This window comes from Tetrao urogallus (genome assembly GCF_951394365.1).
Source record: "Tetrao urogallus genome assembly, chromosome: 22".
Taxonomy (NCBI): Eukaryota; Metazoa; Chordata; class Aves; order Galliformes; family Phasianidae; genus Tetrao; species Tetrao urogallus.
This window is the reverse complement of record NC_136835.1, coordinates 3,765,576-3,786,270: the sequence shown is the minus strand read 5'-3', so window position 1 is coordinate 3,786,270 and position 20,695 is coordinate 3,765,576. Positions and strand designations below refer to the sequence as shown.

The 20,695-nt window shown below is 46.6% G+C and overlaps 1 protein-coding gene across 1 annotated transcript; it reads left to right on the top strand.

The window, feature by feature from the left end:
* Nucleotides 1–15,157: 15,157 nt before the first annotated feature.
* Nucleotides 15,158–20,467, top strand: SCN3B (sodium voltage-gated channel beta subunit 3; the record flags this gene model as incomplete). Its single annotated transcript, XM_079545680.1, is given in 7 exon segments — nt 15,158–15,232; nt 15,235–15,375; nt 15,378–15,465; nt 16,920–17,083; nt 18,572–18,797; nt 19,632–19,770; nt 20,404–20,467. Coding segments are annotated over 7 exon segments (897 nt in total).
* Between the last annotated feature and the right edge of the window lie 228 nt (nt 20,468–20,695).

Sequence of the window (20,695 nt, the reverse complement as noted above, 5' to 3'; positions counted from 1 at the left end):
TTACAGGAAGGGACAGACCCTCGTTTAGCACAATATTAATCAATTTTAAAGCAGTTCACATTTGAACGTTGTTTTGAACTGGGCCATAGCTGCTACATTCTGCTTTCTGACTTAGTGACATTAGTAACAGCCAGGCTTTTTCTTAAGGCATTTTTTTCATTCTTTCTCACCTCTAAAATAATTACGAATTGGATGGACAGAAGTTATTCTGATTAGGAATAATTAGTTGATATTTAATAAAGCCTCATGCTTTTGCTGTCACCCTGGCTTCTATACAAAGTCTGTTTCTGCACTCTTGCAACACTTGAGTTAGTGGAAGTTTGAGTCACTGTTGGGAGAGAAGATGGATTCTGTGCCTGATGGGCTGGAAACTTGGACATGATGTTGACAGCGTCTTTGAATTCGTGTCCCATTGTGGTCCATGCAGCTTTGGGATTGGCTCGAGGCAGCATGGTTAGTGTTGGAAAAGGCATTTCACAAAGGCTACCAAGTCTTGTTAGGTATGACATGTACACAGGTGTTTTGTAGTTTTGTTCTGGTGAAATGTTTGTATTGAACAGTTCCAAGGTATTGTATTCAGTAGAAAACGTCCACTGAGTTTAGCTTTTTCCCTGTAGATTTTCTCCTTTTGAACATCATTTCTGCAGTACTTCGTTATTTACTGTGCTCATTCCCAGAAAGGCCCCATAGGGTTGACCTTTTTAGTACCACCCTTCAAGGCTCAGCCCTGGGCATCTTGAGCATTTCCACTATGTGCCAGGGTTGTTTTTCCACCAGTGGATCAAAAGAGGTCAGGAGCATCATTGCCTCTTTATGGATGGAGAAACTGAGTCACAGAGGGGCAGCAACCTGCAGAAGAACCAGGAAATCTGCAGGCATCGTGGTCACAGTGTCACAGCTCTGTGATGTGCTGCTCTGTGGGGCTGTCAGTCTGCTCCAGGGTTTGCACAGCTGGCTGCCCCACAGCCTGAGTGCTCCCACAATGAAATGAATGGTAGTAGTGAGACCCGAGCTTTCTGCTTGCTTCATTTGTGTCCCTTTGCCATATAATTTGCTTGATGGCTGAGAAACATAATGGGATCCCCTAGTATAAAATTGCTTAGGATGAGATACGGCTCATCTAATTTAACTCTGAGGCTGTGCTAGTCACTCAGTTTGTCTTTATAGCCAAAGGGAAGAAAGAAGCACCTCCAGACAGCAATTCATCTCGTTTGTGTTAAGCATATATGAGATAATGATTACACTGTGGAGGCATGCTGCTCTCTGCCTGAACAGAGGAGGAGCCTGGAAGAATAATTTGGATGAAATCCCTGGCTTTTAGGGGAGGCGAGTCCTGTCCTGAGGAATAAATGCCTACAGATGAGCCCAGGTGACATGTTTTAAATGCCAAAACAAGCATTTTTGAAGGATATGGCATATTTTGATTTGGCTTTTGTGTTCAGACCTGTCATAAGGAGCCGCAGATGTGGGCACGTGTTGTCCTTGGGCTTCCAATGAACACATTTAGGCAGGAATTGATCTTCCGTCTGTCACATCCATGGGGAAGGATTTGCTGCTATTGCTGATTTTTACCAAGAAAGGTTCTGACAAGTCCCATCAAGTTCTGCTTCGAGAGTCAATTATCCTGAATGCATCTGGGCTGAGTGGATTTGTGAACAAACTAAGTGGGAAGGAGAGGTGCCTATGTGGCCAATGCCGTGCTCAGTATGAGAGCCCTACAAGTCAGCGGGGTGGTGGTTGAGGTCAGTCATGAGTTACATGCAAATAAGAATCGTGGTAATATAAGCAAGCAAACAAGCTGAAATAGCTTGGCAAGATCTCCGCTTTTGATGAGAGGGAGAACAAATTGAGTTGTCTTGGTTGTGGCTCTGCCCCAAGCGCTCCTCCTTGCTGCCGTGCAACCTGTCTGCACAAGCAATGCAGCAAGCACTGTGCTCCAGCTCATCTCCTTTTGGAGATCAGCACTGATGTTCCATGGTACCCCACTTCCAGGCACCTCCCAGGGCAGAGAGGGTCGGAGCACAGCTGCACCTTGCAACAGGGCAGCCACTGCTGGCATAGGAGCCAGCTGCAGAGCTGGAACAGCACAGCCCCATCAGCACTGTGCCCACCAGCATGAGCTGCATCACAGCAGTAATTGGTGTTTGCATATCGCTTTGCAAAGACGGAGAAATTGCTGAAATGCAAATGATAAATAGGTTGGCTTCCAGAGCCTCTGCATAGCTCACCCTCACAGCTAATTAAGCAGTTAGGAGATTGGCATGAATGTAAAATAAAAGATTGAGTCAGACAGCTTTTTTTTTTTTTCAGCTTGGTTGTGACTAGACAGCCTTATTCCTTCTCAAGTGTATTGATGAGCTGTGAAACCGACTGGGTTTAGAGATCTGTTGGTAGAGGAACGTGCAGCATTTTGCCATCTCCATTCCAGGGGGCATCTTAAAAGCCATCTCTCTTAATGTGAGAGCTGCTTGGTGATGAGATTTACAGTGCTTAGCGCCAGCGTGGTAATTTTACTTTAGAAGTTCTCATTCTTCTTGATGATGATGGGATTTTATATTTGGAAATGTGCATAACTTAGTTACTGACTTGGGGTTTCGTTGGCCACTCTCCACGTGCTTTTTAGCTGGCAATAGTAAACTTGGTCTTTGTCTGCTCTGTAATTCTTTTAAATTGTAGTGCAGTTTGGGCAGCCAGGACAATAGAGACAGATAATGATGGCTCAAAAAGTTCCAAAACGTATATTATTCCTCTCTCCTAAGGAAAATGTAATCGTGGCAAATTGAAATACATGAGTTAGTATTTGCTTCCTTGGAAGTGAAATCTGGTACTTTGATAGCTGATGTGGATATAATAATACCTCACTTACAGCTATTTCAGGGCCCTGAAAATTTCCTCTTGTTGGAAAAATGAGGCTTTGTAATCATAGCATGTAGAAATGGATGCTGCTGCATCGTTTGAAAATAAATTACTTTTTAATGTAATGTATTTGAAGATTAATAACTGAACATCCATTTAGGAAAGCTCTTTGGGCAAAGAACTGTGTTTATTGGGTTGGTACATAAAATCAGAAGTGCGTTCAAATATTTCTGTCTTGCAGATCATCCTGAAGTGTATTATTCAGCTGCTGAAGTGATACTACAAAATGAGTATCATTTTATATTAAAATGCATGCAAAGCTAAAGGGAAGGAAGAATTATGTGCTACATAATAGGAAAAGAAGACTAAAATACAACAGTGAAACAATTGAGAAGGCCTCAGAAAATGGGAAAGGGAAAATAGCATCGTAAGGAGAGGTGGTCGTAATGCAGTGCTGGTCCTGGGTGAGTTGTTTTGTACTCTGCAAAGTAATGTTGTGATTTCTCCTCACCAGAATGATGAGTGGGCTGAACCTGCCAAAGGTGACAGAAACTAAAAGCTCAGTGTTTCTGTTTGTGACCCGTTGTGAAGTTGGGTTCTCTAAGGAAGAGACAAAAATGAGCACACTTGCATTGGAATGACAGCACTTTGGTTTTGATCCATCAGAGGAAACTGGCATCACATCACAGAGCTGTGTCATCCCCAGGTAAGATCCTCACTTACGCCCTTTCCCCCAAATCCACCTCTGCTCCTGAGTCACTGAGCTGTGAAGTTAAACCCAAGCACTGTGGGCTTTCCCTCCAAGCAGGGCTTTGACCCATTGCATTCAGCTTCCTGCTGTGGGTTTCAGGCTGGGTTGCAGGGTTCTGTCTTTCCTACTGAACTCAATGATCTTGAAGGTCTTTCGAACCTGAGCAATTCTGTGATTGGACTTCATGAAACTGGGGTAAAGCAATAGAGTGCGTTTGACCCTCATGGTGGGCAGCTTGAAGTTGCTGGAGGTGAAGAGCATGCCTGCTGCTACTGCTGGCTGCTGCTGGTCAGCATTCTGTCCTGTCTGCCTTCAGACACATCCCTTCTTTGTTACCAGCTGCCACTGACAGATTTTGCTTTTGATTTACACCAACCCCATTACTCAGCAAGAGCAAGCTGTAAATTAGTGCTTGAGAAGTATGAAATGAATGAATGCCTGCTGTTAAAGGAAGCCATCCAGAGCATGTAAAGATCTGCCAGGTGCACTGCTCTGGACCCATATGTGATTTGCATGTGCTTCACTTCCTTGTGGAGATGAGTCAGAGATAAAAGAGTTTCAGTCCATTGAGGAACTGAGCATCTGCTTTAAGTAGCTGCATGTTCTTGATTTCTCTTGAGAGGGAGATAACAGGGGCTGTGATCCCTCCTGCAGTACCTTTGGGATGGGGAGTATCAGGAGAACAAAATGAACGCCTGTACTGCAGCAAGCCAACCAGACAGTGCCTGAGCATCCCCAAAGTAGCTGGACTCTGTCCTGCAGCCAGCACTGTCCCCATCCCTTTTGTGTAAGACATTCTTTTGTTTCCTTCAGACCATCCCTAAAGTTCCTTTGTTCATTCTTTGCATCCATTTGAGGTGCTCTGAGGCACTGCACTTCCTGGCACCGTTTCTCTCTGTATGTTTCTAAGCTGTTAAATGCATTTCAGCTGGAGGTTTTGCTCTGTAAACCATTCTGTCCGTGCAGTGCAATATGGACTGGGCTGTCAGCAGTTATTTAGGGTGTAAAAGCAAGTTTTGAATCTTCAGAATCTGCCCACCATGTGATCTGATGTTGAAAACTAGAGGTGCTGACTGTGTGCATCGTGTTTCTTGCAATTGAACGCCCAGCTGGGGCACACAGTGCTGTAAGCTCACAGCTGCTGTGATCTGTATTCACTGGGCACATTTTCCTGCAGACACATGGTGAGCATGAACATGGATCTTCTTATTTTATGTGCATTTTTCCTTGCTTTTCCCTTAAGAGGAGAGCCTGGCTGCAATACCAGCATAGTAGGCAGGAGAGGGAGCTTTCTCCTTTGGATGTCACATTGCTGGCTGTGATTAATTCCTTTGGTTTTGTGAGGGTGGGGTGTCATAGCATTATAAAGGGTGTTTATGGAGATAATCCACTTATCAGCCCAAGCACACATTCTCTCTCCACCAGAAAACAAATTGCTTCTGTCCTCACTGAGAGAGATTGTAAGGGCTATCCTAAACTAGAGGGACAGGGGAGGACATGGCACGAGGCTGATAACATCAGAAACAAAAGCAGAAGCAGGGGACAAATAAATGAATTTATTAAAGAACAGCTGCGAAATACAAGTGATCTACTTCAGCAACTCATTCATCAAGGGGGTTTGGCCTTGCCTCATTGTAATCTAAATTGAATCTAATTTAGATTCCAGGCAAGGGGTGGGAATCCTTTCCTGAACCAAAACAAGCCTTGCCACCTCCTACCTTTCCATTACTCATTCCTTAATTTGTTTGGGTTTGTTATGTAGGACACTCAGGAAGAATAGCTTAAAGCTGTGTGTGCCTGTGCTGGGTCTGATGTTGTAATCCCTGCTTTGCCATGCATTGGGCTCACTTTTTGGTGCAGAGACAGCACCCAGGGCTGGCAGCATGCCTCTGCCCAGGGCTCCAGCACCTCAGTGTGAACATCTCCCTCTCCTGAGCACTGGCTCTCTTGCTCTGCTGCTTCACGTAGTGTTTGGAAGCCCACTACACACTTGGGATCAAGCAGTTTCTGCTTTTTCTCTCTAAAAATCAGCTCTGCTGGTGCCTACACACATCCAGCCCACCCTAGGGACAGACATTGGCAGGTAGCTTCCTGCAGTTTTGAGATACCCCACTTGCTGACCTACTTTCTGTTCTGGCATTGTGTGTTGATAAACAGCAAAACTCAGCTTCATATCCTGTGTATGTCTGGAAAGACCCAAGGGCAGAACTCCTATCTTCATCTTCATGCTCATCAGTGCTGCATGCCCTATTTCTGTATTGGTAGCCAGCTTGTTCTTGCCAGCCTCCTTGCAGAAAGTGTTACAGGCCACGTGAGAGGTGGGTGATTAACTGCTTAGAGGCAACCAGCTGGCAATGGGAATGAGTGTGGGAATGCTGCTTCCTTCCCACTTCCGAGCACTGCACCAAAGATTGAGAACCTCTGTCACACATTGAGAACCTCTATCACACATGAACTGCATTCTAGACTGCTCCAGGGAAGGGCTGGGGAGTTTTGGTCAGGTTGAAGAAGGAAATTCCAGCTGAAGCCAAAATTGGGTTGGCCTCAATAGAGCAGGACACAGGTGGGAAAACATTTCCTTTTCTGAGATTCCTTGAATGAGTACTGGGATCTGCTGGGCAAGGCAGGCAGTTCTCCTGATCAGTAGCTGTGCTCTCTGCTTCACCAACCTGCTGTAGTGAAGCCCTGTGCTCTCCTCTTTCTCCCTGAAGGACTCCTGATGCTGCTCAACCCTCTGATACTGTTCAGCATCACTGTACCCTATGAAAAATCCCATGTTATTACATTATGAGCTGAAAGGAATTTGCAGTTTGGTGGCCAGGAATGTTGAAACACCTCCTGAGATAGTGTATAAAGTATATATCTTGGAGATAGCTGCTACTCACAGCAGGGTGTTTGCGTTGTATTTTCCAGGTGTAGTCAGAAGACTTCAGCCTGTCAAGCCCATTTTTTGGCTTTGAGGCTGGAACAACACTCAGGAAAATCTGTCTGCTGCAGGAAACATTCCTACCTGTCAGTCGTAGCCTGTCCTCAGAGTCGTGCAGTGGATTCCCAGGGTTGTGCTCAGGTCTGTGCTGTTGTGTGAAATGGATTAAGGTAAGAAGATGCTGTCATCTTCAGCAGGAGCAGCTGCTGGTACTGAAATGTTAGCGTGTGGGCATCCATGTGTTCCACGAGCAAGATGGGGAAAAGAAGGGACTGTAAAGCTTTGCCTGGAAAGGGAAATGAGTGAGAAGGTTTTGCTGAGCAAGCTGTGTCCAGGTTTGATCAACAGACCTGCGCATGATCATGGGGCAGCAATGAAGGTATGAATGCAATGAAGGGGTCAGTGGTGGGGCAGAGGCTGTGTAACCTGGTCATGGCAACAGGAAATAGGAAGGCAGGGGCCCTCGCCTCAGCCTGGCTTTAATCTGTGGCCTTCAGCAAAGTGCTTGGCCTCGGTCAGCCCCTGTGCCTCCTGTTGGGGTTGGTCCTCATGGGCTGCAGTGGTTGAGGGACTGATTCATTGGCAGCACCTCCAGAAATCAGGAGGTGATAGTTAAGGGATATTGAAAACCCAAATGTATTCAGCATCAGTTGTGTATGGAGTTTACCCCATGTATCTACATGGTCTTCCAAATTCTCCTTCTATGGACCCTAAAATAATTGGGGTGGAAAATTGGTACGTTTTGTGGTATTTTGGGTCAACTCAAATTAGCTGTTGTGTTTTAGATACTTGTTGATAGTTTGCTGTTAGTTTTTAAAGTGATTTTAGATTACAGTTCCTCTGAAAATGCAGTTTTCTTTCTTGCTTTCAGAGAATGAAAGAAGCTGCCCTGACACATCACAGAAAGCACGTTTCTTTCTAAATCAAAGTAAGCTTCCAGCATTCACTGAGGATGTGTGAAATCCTTATTTCTCCTTCAGAAATAGCTCCATGCTCGTGTGTGCTGCACTGAAGTGTGTCATCTCTTGGAGAGACAACCCGTGTTGATACTGGTTGTGTGTTGTTGTTCTTAGATGCTGGGAAAGGGCTCTCACGCCTGTGGTATGTGAGGGAAAAAAACCTATTTATAGAACAAACAGCTCCTTTGTTAGAATATGTCATCTGGTTTATGTCAGGATGGATGTAGGAGGAGGAAGGACTGTGGTAAAAGCAGTGGGAGTTGCCCTCTGCAGTGTGCAGCCCAAACCCACTGAGCACCTTTCTCTCTGGCACCCAGAGCTGTGCAGGGAGAGCAGTTATGCACTGGAGATGGGAATATAATCCCTACCAGGCAAAGGGGGGATGTTTAAATGATGCCAACTGGGAACATCTGTCAGGGTTGTGCTTTGGAATGCACAGCCTGGTTTTAATGTAATGAAATTTCTGGCATAAAACTTGTGTGTTTTTATAGAAAAAATATATATATATATTTCTCCCTTAGTGGTTTTGTTCAGAGTCTTCTGAAAAATCATGGGCATCCCATGATGTCTGTGGTATTCATTCAGGTGCATGAAGGTGGTGACCTCTGTGTCCTTCATTCTGCTGATCCTACCCATAAAAGCCCGTCGAAGGTCTTGAAAATAAAAGATCTTGGCTTTAGAATGAAAACTGTTCTTCCAAAAATGTTTTTAGATTGGAGGTTGTTTACATTGGAGGTAATAAGTAGCTGTTGGAGATGTACTGTGAGCATCCTGGGTGCTTGAATGATCAGAATTGAGGAACTCGGGTACTGTTAGCAGCTGTGTAGTGCCATTGGAATGGGAATGATCACACCACTCCTCACTGGGTCACTTGGGTACCCTTTCACCTCATTCCTACAGGGCTTTTGTGACACTATGGATGGCTTCCAGTACCCCAACTTCTATATAGAGGGACACATACAGTTGCCTCTTAGAGTGGCATACATGTGTATGGTGTTCTCTCCCTGATGCGATCTGCATGGCTTCTTATGCACAGCCTGTTGTTTTCATTGGGTGATTGTTATCTGGACAGGGATCCTGTGGGGCTGAATCTGTACAGATAGGAAAGAAAGAGACAAAAAGCACAGCAAGTGGTTTCTTGTTTTGATTATTCAAAAGTACACATAGTAATAGCAAGGAAAATGTATTGGAATACATAAGATAAAACTTGATTCTCTTATAACAGCAAGCTTCTCTCTCATTTATGAGTAATAATGAACACCCTTTTCTTTTAATAAGGAGTTCTTCCAATAGCAATGGCCTTCTGGAAGCAAGATGCTGGAATGCTGGATTTCTGCTGTGTGAGTGTGATTGGGGAGCATCCACCAACAGCATCCCATGTTCTTGAGTTGGAGGGCTTCACCTCTAGTGCTGGAAGGAAGCTGTCTCTCTTTCCAAAGTAAGTACCATCCAAAAAACTGGGTTTGGTTTCATTAGTATTGAGAGTGGACAAATAATAATGGCACCTTTAGGACCAAGAACACTCTTGGTTTCATCCTCAACGTGGTGCTGGCAGTTGACCCTGATTTTTAGCCTTGGCCAAAACACAGACTTGAGCTGATGACCTAGTTTAAGCTGACCTTGAAATATGCAACCACAGTGACCTCCAAGCAATTAATTATCTGACTCAGGTAGTTGGCCATCCATGGAACGTGATATAGGGGCACTTTTGTTCTGCTCTGTTCAAGGACTGCTGCTGGAATTGCATTATTCCCTGTTCCTGCCAGCCCGTCTGATTCCCCAGGTATCTTTAGTTTTTTGAATCACTTTATTTAGCTTAAGTGGCTGATATCTGGCTGGAGTGCACAGATATCTGTGTATGGTATCAGCAGTTACTGATTCATTCTTCTTAGAGCATCTTGTTTATTAATTATAGCCAACGCCAGTGTTTTTATACAGTCTGTATCTTCTTGATAAAAGTAGTGACTCACTGTAATTGGTCACTGCATGCAATAGAGTCTATTTTTGTGTAGTGCCCTCTTTGTTCAATGCAAAGCACGTGATCTGTGGAGGCACCATGGAGGAGAGAGCAACTGCCCATCTGCTGAGCAGTGACAGGGGCTGAGGGCAGACAGGGCTGCAGGTGAGCTGCAGGCAGGGCAGAATGACAGAGCAAATTGAGGGACGTGTAGGAGGCGCAGGGGTTGGCAGGGCAAAGAGGACAGCAAGAGGTGAAACAGGAGGAGTGAGGGCAAGGTGAGCGTGTGCATGGAGTTGGTGGTGCTGCATTCCAAGCTCAGGTCTGGGGAGGACTTTCTGCATCCCTCTTGCTTTTACTGCGTCGCAGAAATCTGAGGTCTTCATTAAGCATCACTTATGTCCTTTATGGCCAAATGCTTTTAGCCTTGGCAGGCATTGAACAAAGCTGGTCTATTTGTAGGGATTTTATGGTTTTGCTGTATCAGGAATTTCAGGTCTTTGGGGTGAAAGAGCCCTGTTCAGCCTCGCATATAAAGGGTTAAGTACTGCATTCTGCCTGACAGCCACCACATGCAGCTTTGACGTTGGTTTGTTTTTCATCTCAGAGAAGTAAAGTACTTCTGAAGAACTTCTCAGTAACTAGCAAAGGGCGTAAGCCAGGGTCTGTACGTGTACTCTATTTGTAGATAAGCTAAAGGAAATTTGCAGAGGTGAGATAGTGCGGGATTGCCCAGCTTGTTGGTAGAATACTAAGAAGAATCCAGGCCAGAAATGGAACATCACAGGTTTATGGGGTCCATTCTTTTTGTACAACTCATGGCTCTTCCGCAGTAAGTTTTGTTCTCAGTTGATTTTTAATTATTGACCAGCTGGGACCCTGGACAGCCTTGAGGACAGAAAGCCAGAAAGGCTCATCCGCTGAGCAAAGTGTCGTGCGTGCAAAGTGATGGGGACTCACTGAGGTGAACAGTTAACAACAAACACATCAGAGCAGAGCACGGGAGCCCACGAACGCAGTAAGTCTCCAGCTCTTAAGAAGCGCATTGCCGCCCTGTGCAGGGAGGAGCCGGGCTCTGCCTGAGCGCTCCGTAACGCAGAGAGAACAGCGCCCTCTGGCGGCCGTCAGCGGCACTGCAAACCCCGCCGGGCTGCGCGTAACCTCTCCTTTCCTACACAGAATTTGGATAGAAACCAGTGACTGCTCTCTCTCTTTTTTTTTTTTTAATGCTTGTTTCTTTGTGCAAAGTTAATAGAACGACTAAAACGCAGCGAGCTGTAGCAGAATACCTAGCCAGGAGAAGGGTGCTTGCTTGGGTGTTGAAGTTCCCTTTGAAAAAGATAGCTTTGAAAGCAAAAGAGACTTTTTACAGATTCAGAGCTCTGTGAAACTTGCATCACTTTACCCAGCAACTTTGAATTGGACCGAGAAGGCGTTTCTCACTGTCAAAAGCCCTTTCAGATTTGTCATATTGAGGCTGGGAAAACTGTTTTTCCTTTTTTTACATGTGATGTCTGATATACTACAAATGTGCTTGTTCTTTTAGCTGAAAGATGATGACAGTTGTGTTACTGGAAGAGAGAGCTGGAAACACGCAGATGGAAGGTACAGGACAAGGCCAAAAACTGAGAAAGTTTCTTTTTCACAATGGGGGACACAGCAGTGCAAGATAGTGAATATATGCAGCCACACATGTGCTGTGTTCCTGAATCCTTTGTATTCCCTGGTCAACAGAACAAATCACATTTGAGAAGCGGCATTCTAGGGGACTTGAAAAGGAGTTAATGATGTGTTTTCCTTGTTTAATGCCAGCTGTGGGGAGGTTCAGCCTTACCCTTTAAGGAAGAAAACTGCTTTGGTTTTCAATTCAATTCAGCCAAGGTAAGATGGTGCACCAGGTTTTATTTTACAGCAGAAGAGTCATTGCAAGGTGCTAAAATAATTGATGCAGCGGTGTATTTCAGTAGCAGTAAGAGTTTTAAGAGAAATTAAATGAGCAAATGTGAATGACTGCGTGTGGCAATCCGCTGCTAATGGATTTCCATCCACTGCTGAAATGAATGGGCTGAGGAGAGGCCTAAAAGCAAATCTGTGAAAGTGCCACCTTGTTAAATTGCAGATTGGTAAAACAGCACTTCAGTTACAGCACGCAAAGGCTTGCCTAAGTGCTTATACACTGCTTGATCTTCTTGGTGCTGAGGCTCAGAAAACAATATCTCAAAAGTACCTGCAGTGGCACCAGGGCTTAACTGACCACAAAGTGGTAGCAGTGTGGAAGAATGAATCTCAGTGCCAATTTCTCAGACATGGGGCAGTTTTTAACCCAGCCTTCACAGCACACCTGCTGCTTAGAGGGATCCAAGTACACAGGCTGTGTGTGTGCACAGGCCTGGGCTTATTTAGTGCTCTTCTGTGTTGGAAGAAGTATTTATCTGAGAGAGCACAGCTATGAAAGGCACTGAGGGCTCACAGATGGCTGGCCTGAGCCCTCTTGTTCAGATCTCCCTCTTTGTAGATCTGAAAGGAAAAGAATTCTAAGAACTAAGGAGGCATATTGAGCAGACTGTTTTCTCTGGGAGATAAGGATGGCACAGGGATGCTTTGTGTGTTGTCATTGAAAACAACAGAAAGGGAGAGCAGTTGGAGTTAAGAGGTCAGAATATCGCCCATCCAGGGGCCTTGGAGGTCTCTTCTTCAGCCACGAGCAGAGCTAGTTGAAGCTCTGGGAGCAGTAGTAAAGTGAGAACATGCACAGTCTGTTGTTGCACTGCTTTGGCTGCCTTGAGGCTGGGATGGCAAGGAGAAATTGGTGCCAGCAGTGGGTCTGTGTTGGCTCCTGATGGACAGGAAAGGGGCAAGGAACAAGCTTTGCTGATGTTTAGCTGCACAGCGAAGAGGACAGTTGTGCTGAAGTGAGCTGGCACGATTATTGCAGTGGCAGAGGAACTGCTGAGATGGGGCTGTCACGTGGAGGCCAGAGATGCAGGTTCTGTGCTCCCACTCCCATAGCCTGGCTCAGAGACCAGAAGACTGAGGCATTAATGGGGGTGGGGATGCTGAATTTATTTTTTATCTCCTCGTCCTGTTGTGCCTGTGCAGAAGTACCAGCCTTTTTTTTCCCCCTTTTTTCTTTTCTTTTTGCTGGTGAAGCATTAACTGGGTGGGTTGCCATAGCAACCCCTGCATGATAAGTTGGGCTGCTTCTTGCAGCTCTCAAGATTTCTCAACATTCATTTCCCTTCACCACGTCCCCTGAAGTGCTAAAATGGCCGAGGGCTTTGTGGCACTGAACATCCTTCGCCCTATGGGCTGTGCCTCTGCTCCAGCCTGCTCCCTGCAGGCATCAGAGCAAGGAGGAGAGGCTGTGCATCCTTAGAGTGGGTGGGTTATGAAGAATATGTGCTCTCCATCTCTCACGCAGCAAAGAAGCTTTCGGTATGACATCTTGTTTATTTGCAAGGTTTTCTGAAGGGGTCTGGGCAGCATTTGTCATCTGTTCAAAACAGGCACGTGGAGATGTTGGAGTGGTTCCCAGCCAAGCCCAGCTCAGAGCAAGAATTAAAGGATCTCACCCTTTCATTCTGAAAACACACAGCATACCCAAATAGTCAGGGAACACGTTCTGGACCAAGAGCATGCACTGCAAATCATCTTTGCCCCATCTCTGCAGGCATTCAAGGCCAGGCTGGATGTGGCTCTGGGCAGCCTGGTCTGGTGGTTGGCGACCCTGCATGTAGCAGGGGCTTGAAACTGGATGAGCACTGTGCTCCTTTTCATCCCAGGCCATTCTATGAAAATGCTTTGTCTGTAGTGCATGTCGAAGTGTGCTCTAGAGGGGGAGAGGATGTGATGTCTGCTTGCTTCTCTTCCCTGTGCCTTATCATGTTACAGTCCACCAAAACCCAAGCCCGGTTTCACCAGCGATTTTCTTCACCCCTGGGCCACATTTCCCATTTTTAAGTAGTAATTAGAACTCAGTCTGACCAGGATGAGTACTGTGTGCAGTGCTTCAGGTTGGCACATAAATGATCCTGAGGGAAAACTCATTACTGCTGAAGGATGTTTGTTTGTTGCTGTCATTTCAATTGGTTGTCAGATGACTTCTGGAGTGCCTGGGGTTAAAGGAGAAGAGGAAGAGCACCAAGACACCTGAGCAAGACTGTGATGAGGATGAAGGGTCAATTAGTGGCTGCTGAGCAAATCATAGAGCTGCTGCATCCTTGTAATCCTATAGACTTGGACCCTCTCTGCCAATCCTGGCAGTGCTCTCCGGAATAGATGTAAGTAGAGCAGCACAGCACAATGCAGCTCTGCTGATCCGTGTCCTGCAGCTCCTGGCAGTGCACCTGGCTGCCCAGGAACAGATGTGATTTCCACTGCACTTCATGAAACAGGTGCTTGTCAAATGAGATGGCTGTGAACATTGTTCAGTGCTTCCTGTGGCTATAAAAATACCCTTCACCAGCACTCAGGCTGGATTGTTCCGGAAAAGCTAGGAGCAAATCCTGTAGCTAAGCCTGCCTTTCCTTTTGTTGAGTTATGGAAACAGTGAGGGGCAATGGGAGGTGAGCATGTGGCTTTATGTATTATCATCTCTGGATATTGGGGGTGCTATTTTTGCTTCCTTCAGGGAAAAGTTAAATATTCTGATTCAGCCATTCACGACGGATGGCTTTTAAGGGAGAAAGTGGAAGGGTGTTGCTGACATCTGGTCTCTGCTCCTGGCTCCTGGAGATATATAGGTGTTTTCTTTGGGAAGTTTGATGGTAGCATGGTGGATAAAGCTGGAGAACCCCACGGGCAGAGGAGATAGAAGCTCCCATGGCTTCGGTCAGCCACTGCTGCAATATTTCAGGGTTGCAAAGGTTTCAGGTTCACAGCCTCTGCTACAAACAGTTGGATGATGTTTAGGAAGAGCATTCACTGTCTTTGTTCTATGCCTGCTTTGCTTATGCAGTGTAGGGACCAGATTGCATGCGTGTGCCCTCAGGACCAAGCTGCAGTGCTGGGAAGGTCCAGACTCAGCAGTGTAGTGCCCTGCTGGGGAGCCCACATCCAGCCAGAGGGCTGAAGCCAATGCTTTCAGATGGCTGCTGTTTTCTGTTGGGTGGTTCACATCTGTCCAAAACGCACGTCTGGGTTTTGGCACAGGGAGTTGCTCCCATGTCATTGTCTGATGGAATTGGCCAGGTTTCATTCAATAGATTGCGCTGTGCATTGAGCTGCCATCAGCACAGATGCTTTGTGAAGAGGGAGCCCATTTAACGAGCGCTTCGTTTCTCCCTCTCTGCCCACTGTGACCTTCAGAGTTGGAGCCTTTCTGGGTGCTGTGGCTCCAGTCCAAGCAGAGAAAGCCCAGCCTGCTGCTGGCACTGAGTTCCTGGGAGTCGGACTGGAACACGAGGAGAGGATTTCCCAGTATTTCCAGACGTGACCTTCAGAGCCGTACAAATGCTAGTATTAAACTCATTACAGGCAAAGCCCTCCCGGTGACCTCGCACGGATAACTCTCCCCCTCCTCTTTATCTGGCTTTATTTCCGAGACAGATAAACGATGCTAATAACCCCTCTCCAGCCAAAAGGGAAAAAGAGCACGGCCCCCTCCCCTGACTCCAACAGAACCCAGCAAGGAAACCTCGAGCTGCATCTCCACAACCGGGAGGAGCCCCGCGTTGGGGTTGGGGCCGGCGGTGAGGGAGGGCCCGCGCATGCCTGCCGTGAGCCGGGCCCCCCGCCCGGGCGAGGCTGAGCTCCGCGCAGCCGTTGCCGACCGTGGGGTTGCCGAGAGCCGGCGGAGCGCCGCTCGCTTTCTCCCGCAGCCACCTGCTGCTCCCGGAGCCGCCCCGCCTCGCCCCGGCCCTGTCCGTGGTGCTGCCGCCGGAGCGCGGATCCTCGGAGCATCCTGTTGCGTTGTACGGGAGGAGCTGAGCCCGACGGATGATGAGCTCCTCGCTCGGAACAATGGCTGCGCTGCCGAGGCTGCTCTGCGCTTCTTCGGCCGCTTTGGTCGTTTGGGGTAAGTGCTTCCATTGCCTGTTGTGTTTAGGAGGGTTCTTTCTCCCCACGCTGCGTGCTCGTAGGATGCTCTTTTCTCACGGGGTTCCTTTCAGGCTGTCACAAAAGCTTTGGAGCGGCTTTTTGTTTTGTTTGTGAGAGCAGAAGGAAATAACATCGGTGCGGAGTTAATAGCAACCTACTGGAGTTAATATGAGCAGAGAAATGTAATATTGCTGAGCGGACTTCTGGCAGAAAGCGTGCGCTTGCACACGCCTGCAAGTTCCTCGCTGTTTCCTGTTTGCTTTTGTTGTAAAATTTGCAGTGTAATTTAACGTGCAGTTTCCACAGAGAGGCCACATGAACCCATATGCAGCGCTGCTTTTCTGTGCGGGCAGCGTAACCTGAAGGAAACGTTTGGGTTTTATTGCCATTTCATCTGCAATCGGAAGATACGCCGTTAGTTTTGCTAACACAGCTCGGTTTAATGTGCATGGATACCTACAGCTCTGTTTGCATGTGTGTGTTTAATGTAACTGGAGTAGAGCACGAGCCAGTAGTCGTTTCTTTATTTCTCCCAGAAAACTGTTGCTATCCATAGAGGCGATGTGGGAGAAAAGGAACCGTTTCCAGGATAGGACCCAGGAAAATACAGGGCATGAGAGTGAGGGTTAATGGAATCTCAGAGGCTTGGGGAGGAGGGAGCAGCAGCAAAGTCAGCATCTCCACTGAGCTGCACTCAGAGACAGGGTGGGACAGACGGAACCCAGCATTGTTTAGCCCAGGGGACAAATGTCAGCAGAGATTTAGTCTTGAGATGTCGCGCTGGAGCATTGGGTTTCATATCAAGCATTTGCCTTCACAGACTCTGATTTTTGTCTCGTTTGAGAGAACTGTATTTTATAGCTGCCCATGTTTGCACAAATCTGATTGGAAGCGTTCTAAAGCGGAGTGCACGTAAAATCAATAACTCCCCCAGCTGCCAAATGCACTCAGGTCCAAGCCCTTGATTTCCAGGACTGCTTACGAAACCTAGAAACAGGAAGCATGGAGAATCTTAACCCTTTATTTTGAGCGGGCTGCCAGATGAAAACATCCACCTTCCAACTCGCACAAAGAGCGAGCTGTGCCTCCATGCTTGAATTCTGGGCTTTCTCTCATCCCAGCCTCTAATTGCTGCTGGAACGGGAGCATGCTCAGCATGTGGGAGAACGAATGAGCCATGCTTTCAAAACAGCATCAATTACTATGGGAAAAATTAAAAGTTGTAACAAAGCAGATGCTGGAGAGGTGAATCTGCATGAATTGATCACCTTCTGTTAATTATGAAGCACTGTTTATATCTCAGAGAAGGAAGAGAAGCAGAGGGTGCTAGTAATGAATCAAAGGGTTTTCCACTGTGTGCATGGATAACTGCTGTCTCTGTGTTTCTCTCCCATATCTTTGCTCACTTTTCTTCCACTGCTTTTTTCCTAGCTGGTTTTTGTTCTGCAGTATGTGTTGAAGTTCCATCAGAGACAGAGGCAGTCCAGGGGACAGACATGAAGCTGCTCTGCATCTCCTGCATGAAGAGGGAAGAGGTCACAGCCAGCACAGTGGTGGAATGGTTCTACAGGCCGGATGGTGGCAAAGATGAACCCGTATGTATGTTTGGGTAGCTGAGCCCTTGCTTTGGTTGGCCATGTTGGTCCAGAGAACTCATGGCAGAAGCCAAAAGATTTAATATGAAGAGTGTGAGTTTGTCTTGCCACAGATCCTTGATGAAGAGACCCAGACATGAAGACAAGGTTTATGCCATGTTTTCATTCAAAGTCTGTAGGAATGCCCAGCAGGCTGCTTTAATATCATGGAGGAGAGATGAGCTGGTAGCTAAATTCAGCTGCGAACCCTAGATCTTCAATTTGTGTGGTATTTTTACCTAAAGGTTCAGCTGAGCAGTAACTAAAGCATCTTTTCCTTGCTGAGCTGATGAGCTGAGCTGATTAGCACACAGCAGGTACCCATGGCAGGAAAAGCTGGAGTCTGTTGGTGAGTTCAGACATTTTGGGTTGCATGTACATGAATGTCAATTTCTAGTTTCTTTCTTTGAATGTCTATCATCCAGTATACAAGGGAATGGAGAAGGAAAGACAGAAGCATGGAATGGCACCAGCCATATTGGCCAACTCTTATTTTTTGGGATGCTTCTGAATTCTGAAACTGTTCTTTGGAGGTTAAATCAGGCTCTGCTAAATCTGTAGGACAGAACTTAATTCTTTTTTGCCACAAAGAAGCCAATGGTGTGCTGACTGTGGGAGGATCTGTGCGAGTTGCTTTTGGATTCCTGTCAGGAAAAGGTAAAATTAGTTTTCAGGGTGAATTAAAATGGGAGCCTTACAAGAATGGTTAATCTGAGAATAAGGTTTCAGTAGCTATTTTATCCAAGCGTGAAGAATTAGATCTGTGCCTTCATTTCATCATGATTAAGTAGGGCCAGGCAAGACAGCAAATAATCTCCTACTCTGAGAACGAAAGGAACCACACAAGGGAATGAGATGGGTGAGACCTGCTAGCAGCAGCCCAAAGGTTGGCCATGAGGGTGAGCTGGGCAGGCAGTGTGATGGCTGTGGCCAGCCAGAAACTTGCCAATGCCCAGGCTTGTGAAAGCCACCCAAGGTCTGTGCTTCTGATGCTGTTCTCACACTGTTGTCCTTTTACAACACCTCCACGTTAGCTGGATATCTCAGGGCTTACAGAAAAGGACTTTTTGTCTTGGCTGTGTTGTTTTCTGTGGTGCCTTCTGAAGATGACCCAGTGACTGACAGGCCAGTCACTAAGGCTACAGCATCCTAATTTTAGTTCAGTTGCTGATTTTTTTGCGTGTGTCATTGTCCATATGTCTCTCTACTGTTCTCTGCCTCTGTTTTTTTTACTTCCATGATGGAAATAATTCAGTTTTCTCTCATTGGTAAAGCAGGCTGAGATTGTGAGGTAAGGGATAACAAAGTATTATGTTGATGCCAGGAAGGGCATATCCCAGAACATGAAGCATGCAGCCAGAGGAGAGCAGAGTTCCTTGGATATGCTGTGTTGTTGTCTGAAATTGAAGTCAGCTGTTAATCAGAATATCCCTTCATGTTCCTTCGCAGATCTACGAGCACAGGAAAATGAATCACGAGTTTCCAAGCCGCTTCAGTGGTCGGATACAATGGAATGGAAGTAAAGACATGCAGGATGTATCCATCACTGTGTTAAATGTCACCTTGAATGATTCGGGTATCTACACCTGTAATATCACCCGGGAGTTTGAGTTTGAGATTCACCGGCCTCTCTTCACAAGCTCCAGATTGATCCACCTCACCGTGGTGGAGGAGGGTATGGAGGACTGGCAGAAATTGTGTCGTGTCCTAACTGGCCGTGGGTGTTTTACACAGGGACAGGATTTCTATTGCGTTGTAGGAGGGAGATGACTGAGCTGCCAGACAGTCGTGTCAAGCAGAGGTTTCCACTTTATCTGGTCGGAACCCTCACCTCTCCCCTGGTGGCTCAGGGATGCTACAACACAGATTTTGCCTGGCTGCCCACAGCTGCTCCCTCCTCACTTCCTCCCCCTCCCTCTCTGAACTCATTCTCCATTTTGATTTCAGTCTCTTGCATCCTCCTTTCCTTTGTACTGCTCTTCTGTCTTACTGTTACTCTTGTTTTTGCCCAGTTCTGTGCTGAGATCCTGGCTGTAGAAATCCTGCTGTCCACTCCAGAGTGGGACAGGTTTTACCCCCATCTTTTTATTTTGTGCCTTCCCTTCCTTTCTTCCCTGCCTGTTTTGATCTCTCTCCAAATCAGTGTTGGCACAGCATGCTCAAACAACTGCAGCAAGTAAGACACGTGAAGGAAAGGGCATGTGCAGCTGAGATAGGCTCATGGTGAGCAGTCTGTATGAATGTGTAGGTTGAAGAGAACACAAGACACAGGCAAGCCTATGCATCTTTGATACCAGTGGAAACATGCCCTGAAATTGCTGCTGGCGTGTTTTATTGGCAGCCTTACCTGTTTCTTGTCTTTTGACCCCTCACAGAGTAGTGGCAGTTGGGACTGTGTAATAAAGTGGGTTAGGAAAGAGAGGAGACGAGGGTGGGAAGGTCTGAATGGAGCTGCTGTGCTCCAACAGCTGTATGTAAATGACCAGAGACAATTTCATTTTCTTAACAGCTGGAGAAGACTTCACCTCAGTCATCTCTGAAATCATGATGTACATTCTGCTGGTCTTCCTCACCTTGTGGCTACTGATAGAAATGGTCTATTGCTACAGGAAAGTCTCTAAGGCAGAGGAGGCTGCCCAGGAAAATGCGTAAGTGTGAAATCTCTCCAGATGTCAGCTGTTCTACGAGGGGTCCTTCAGATGTCTCAGTCCAGGTCAGATTGCAAGAAGGCTGAACTTTGCTGTTGCACATTTCTTTGCTGTTGCACATTTCTAGTTGAGGTTTGCTGTGTGTGAAATCATTGCACTGGACGGGAGTACGCAAAGAGACAGTGCACTGGCAAGGGAGGGATGATGCACATGGTAGGGAGGATGGCCAAGGTGGGCAGGATTCCAAGGTGGCCCAATTTGAACCACATGGAAATGCTCTCCTGGAAGGCCCACTTCTAGAGATCTGACTCACAAGTCTGTAGCCTATACTGTGATAAAGCAGTAGAAGAGGGTAATTCTGGCAGTTGACAGAGCAGCAATGTTCCAGTTTTTATGCTGGCCCATTCCAGTCTTTTTTACATTCTCAGCTTAAGTAACAGTGATGGGAAAGCTGTATGCATAGGGTTTTACGGAAGGTAAGGCTCAGCATCTGCTTCTGGTTATGCCAAGGATCTTTTATGAATGATATTTGTTACCTTAGAGATCCTTCAGGGAATTCAGCATCTCTGAAAGAGTGAAAGGACTTGAGCTACACACTTCAGGTTATGCTTTCATCTTTTTTTCCAACTGCAGGACAGACTACCTTGCAATTCCATCGGAAAACAAGGAAAACTGTGCCGTGCCTGTAGAGGAATAACAGAGAGGTATCTGCAGAGTGCACAGCACCAGGGTAAGTGATGAGGGAGCAGTGAATTGCTGCTTGTGCCTGTCCACACTTCAGCCTTGCTGCTGTGGGTTAGGATTTGCGTGGTGCTGGAGAGATGGCACAGGAGAGATTCCTGGAGGTTTTGCCCCATGTCTGGAGCTTCCATAGTGACCTCAGAAGCAATTTAGGTATCACTGAATGGCGGCATTCAGGCCGTGA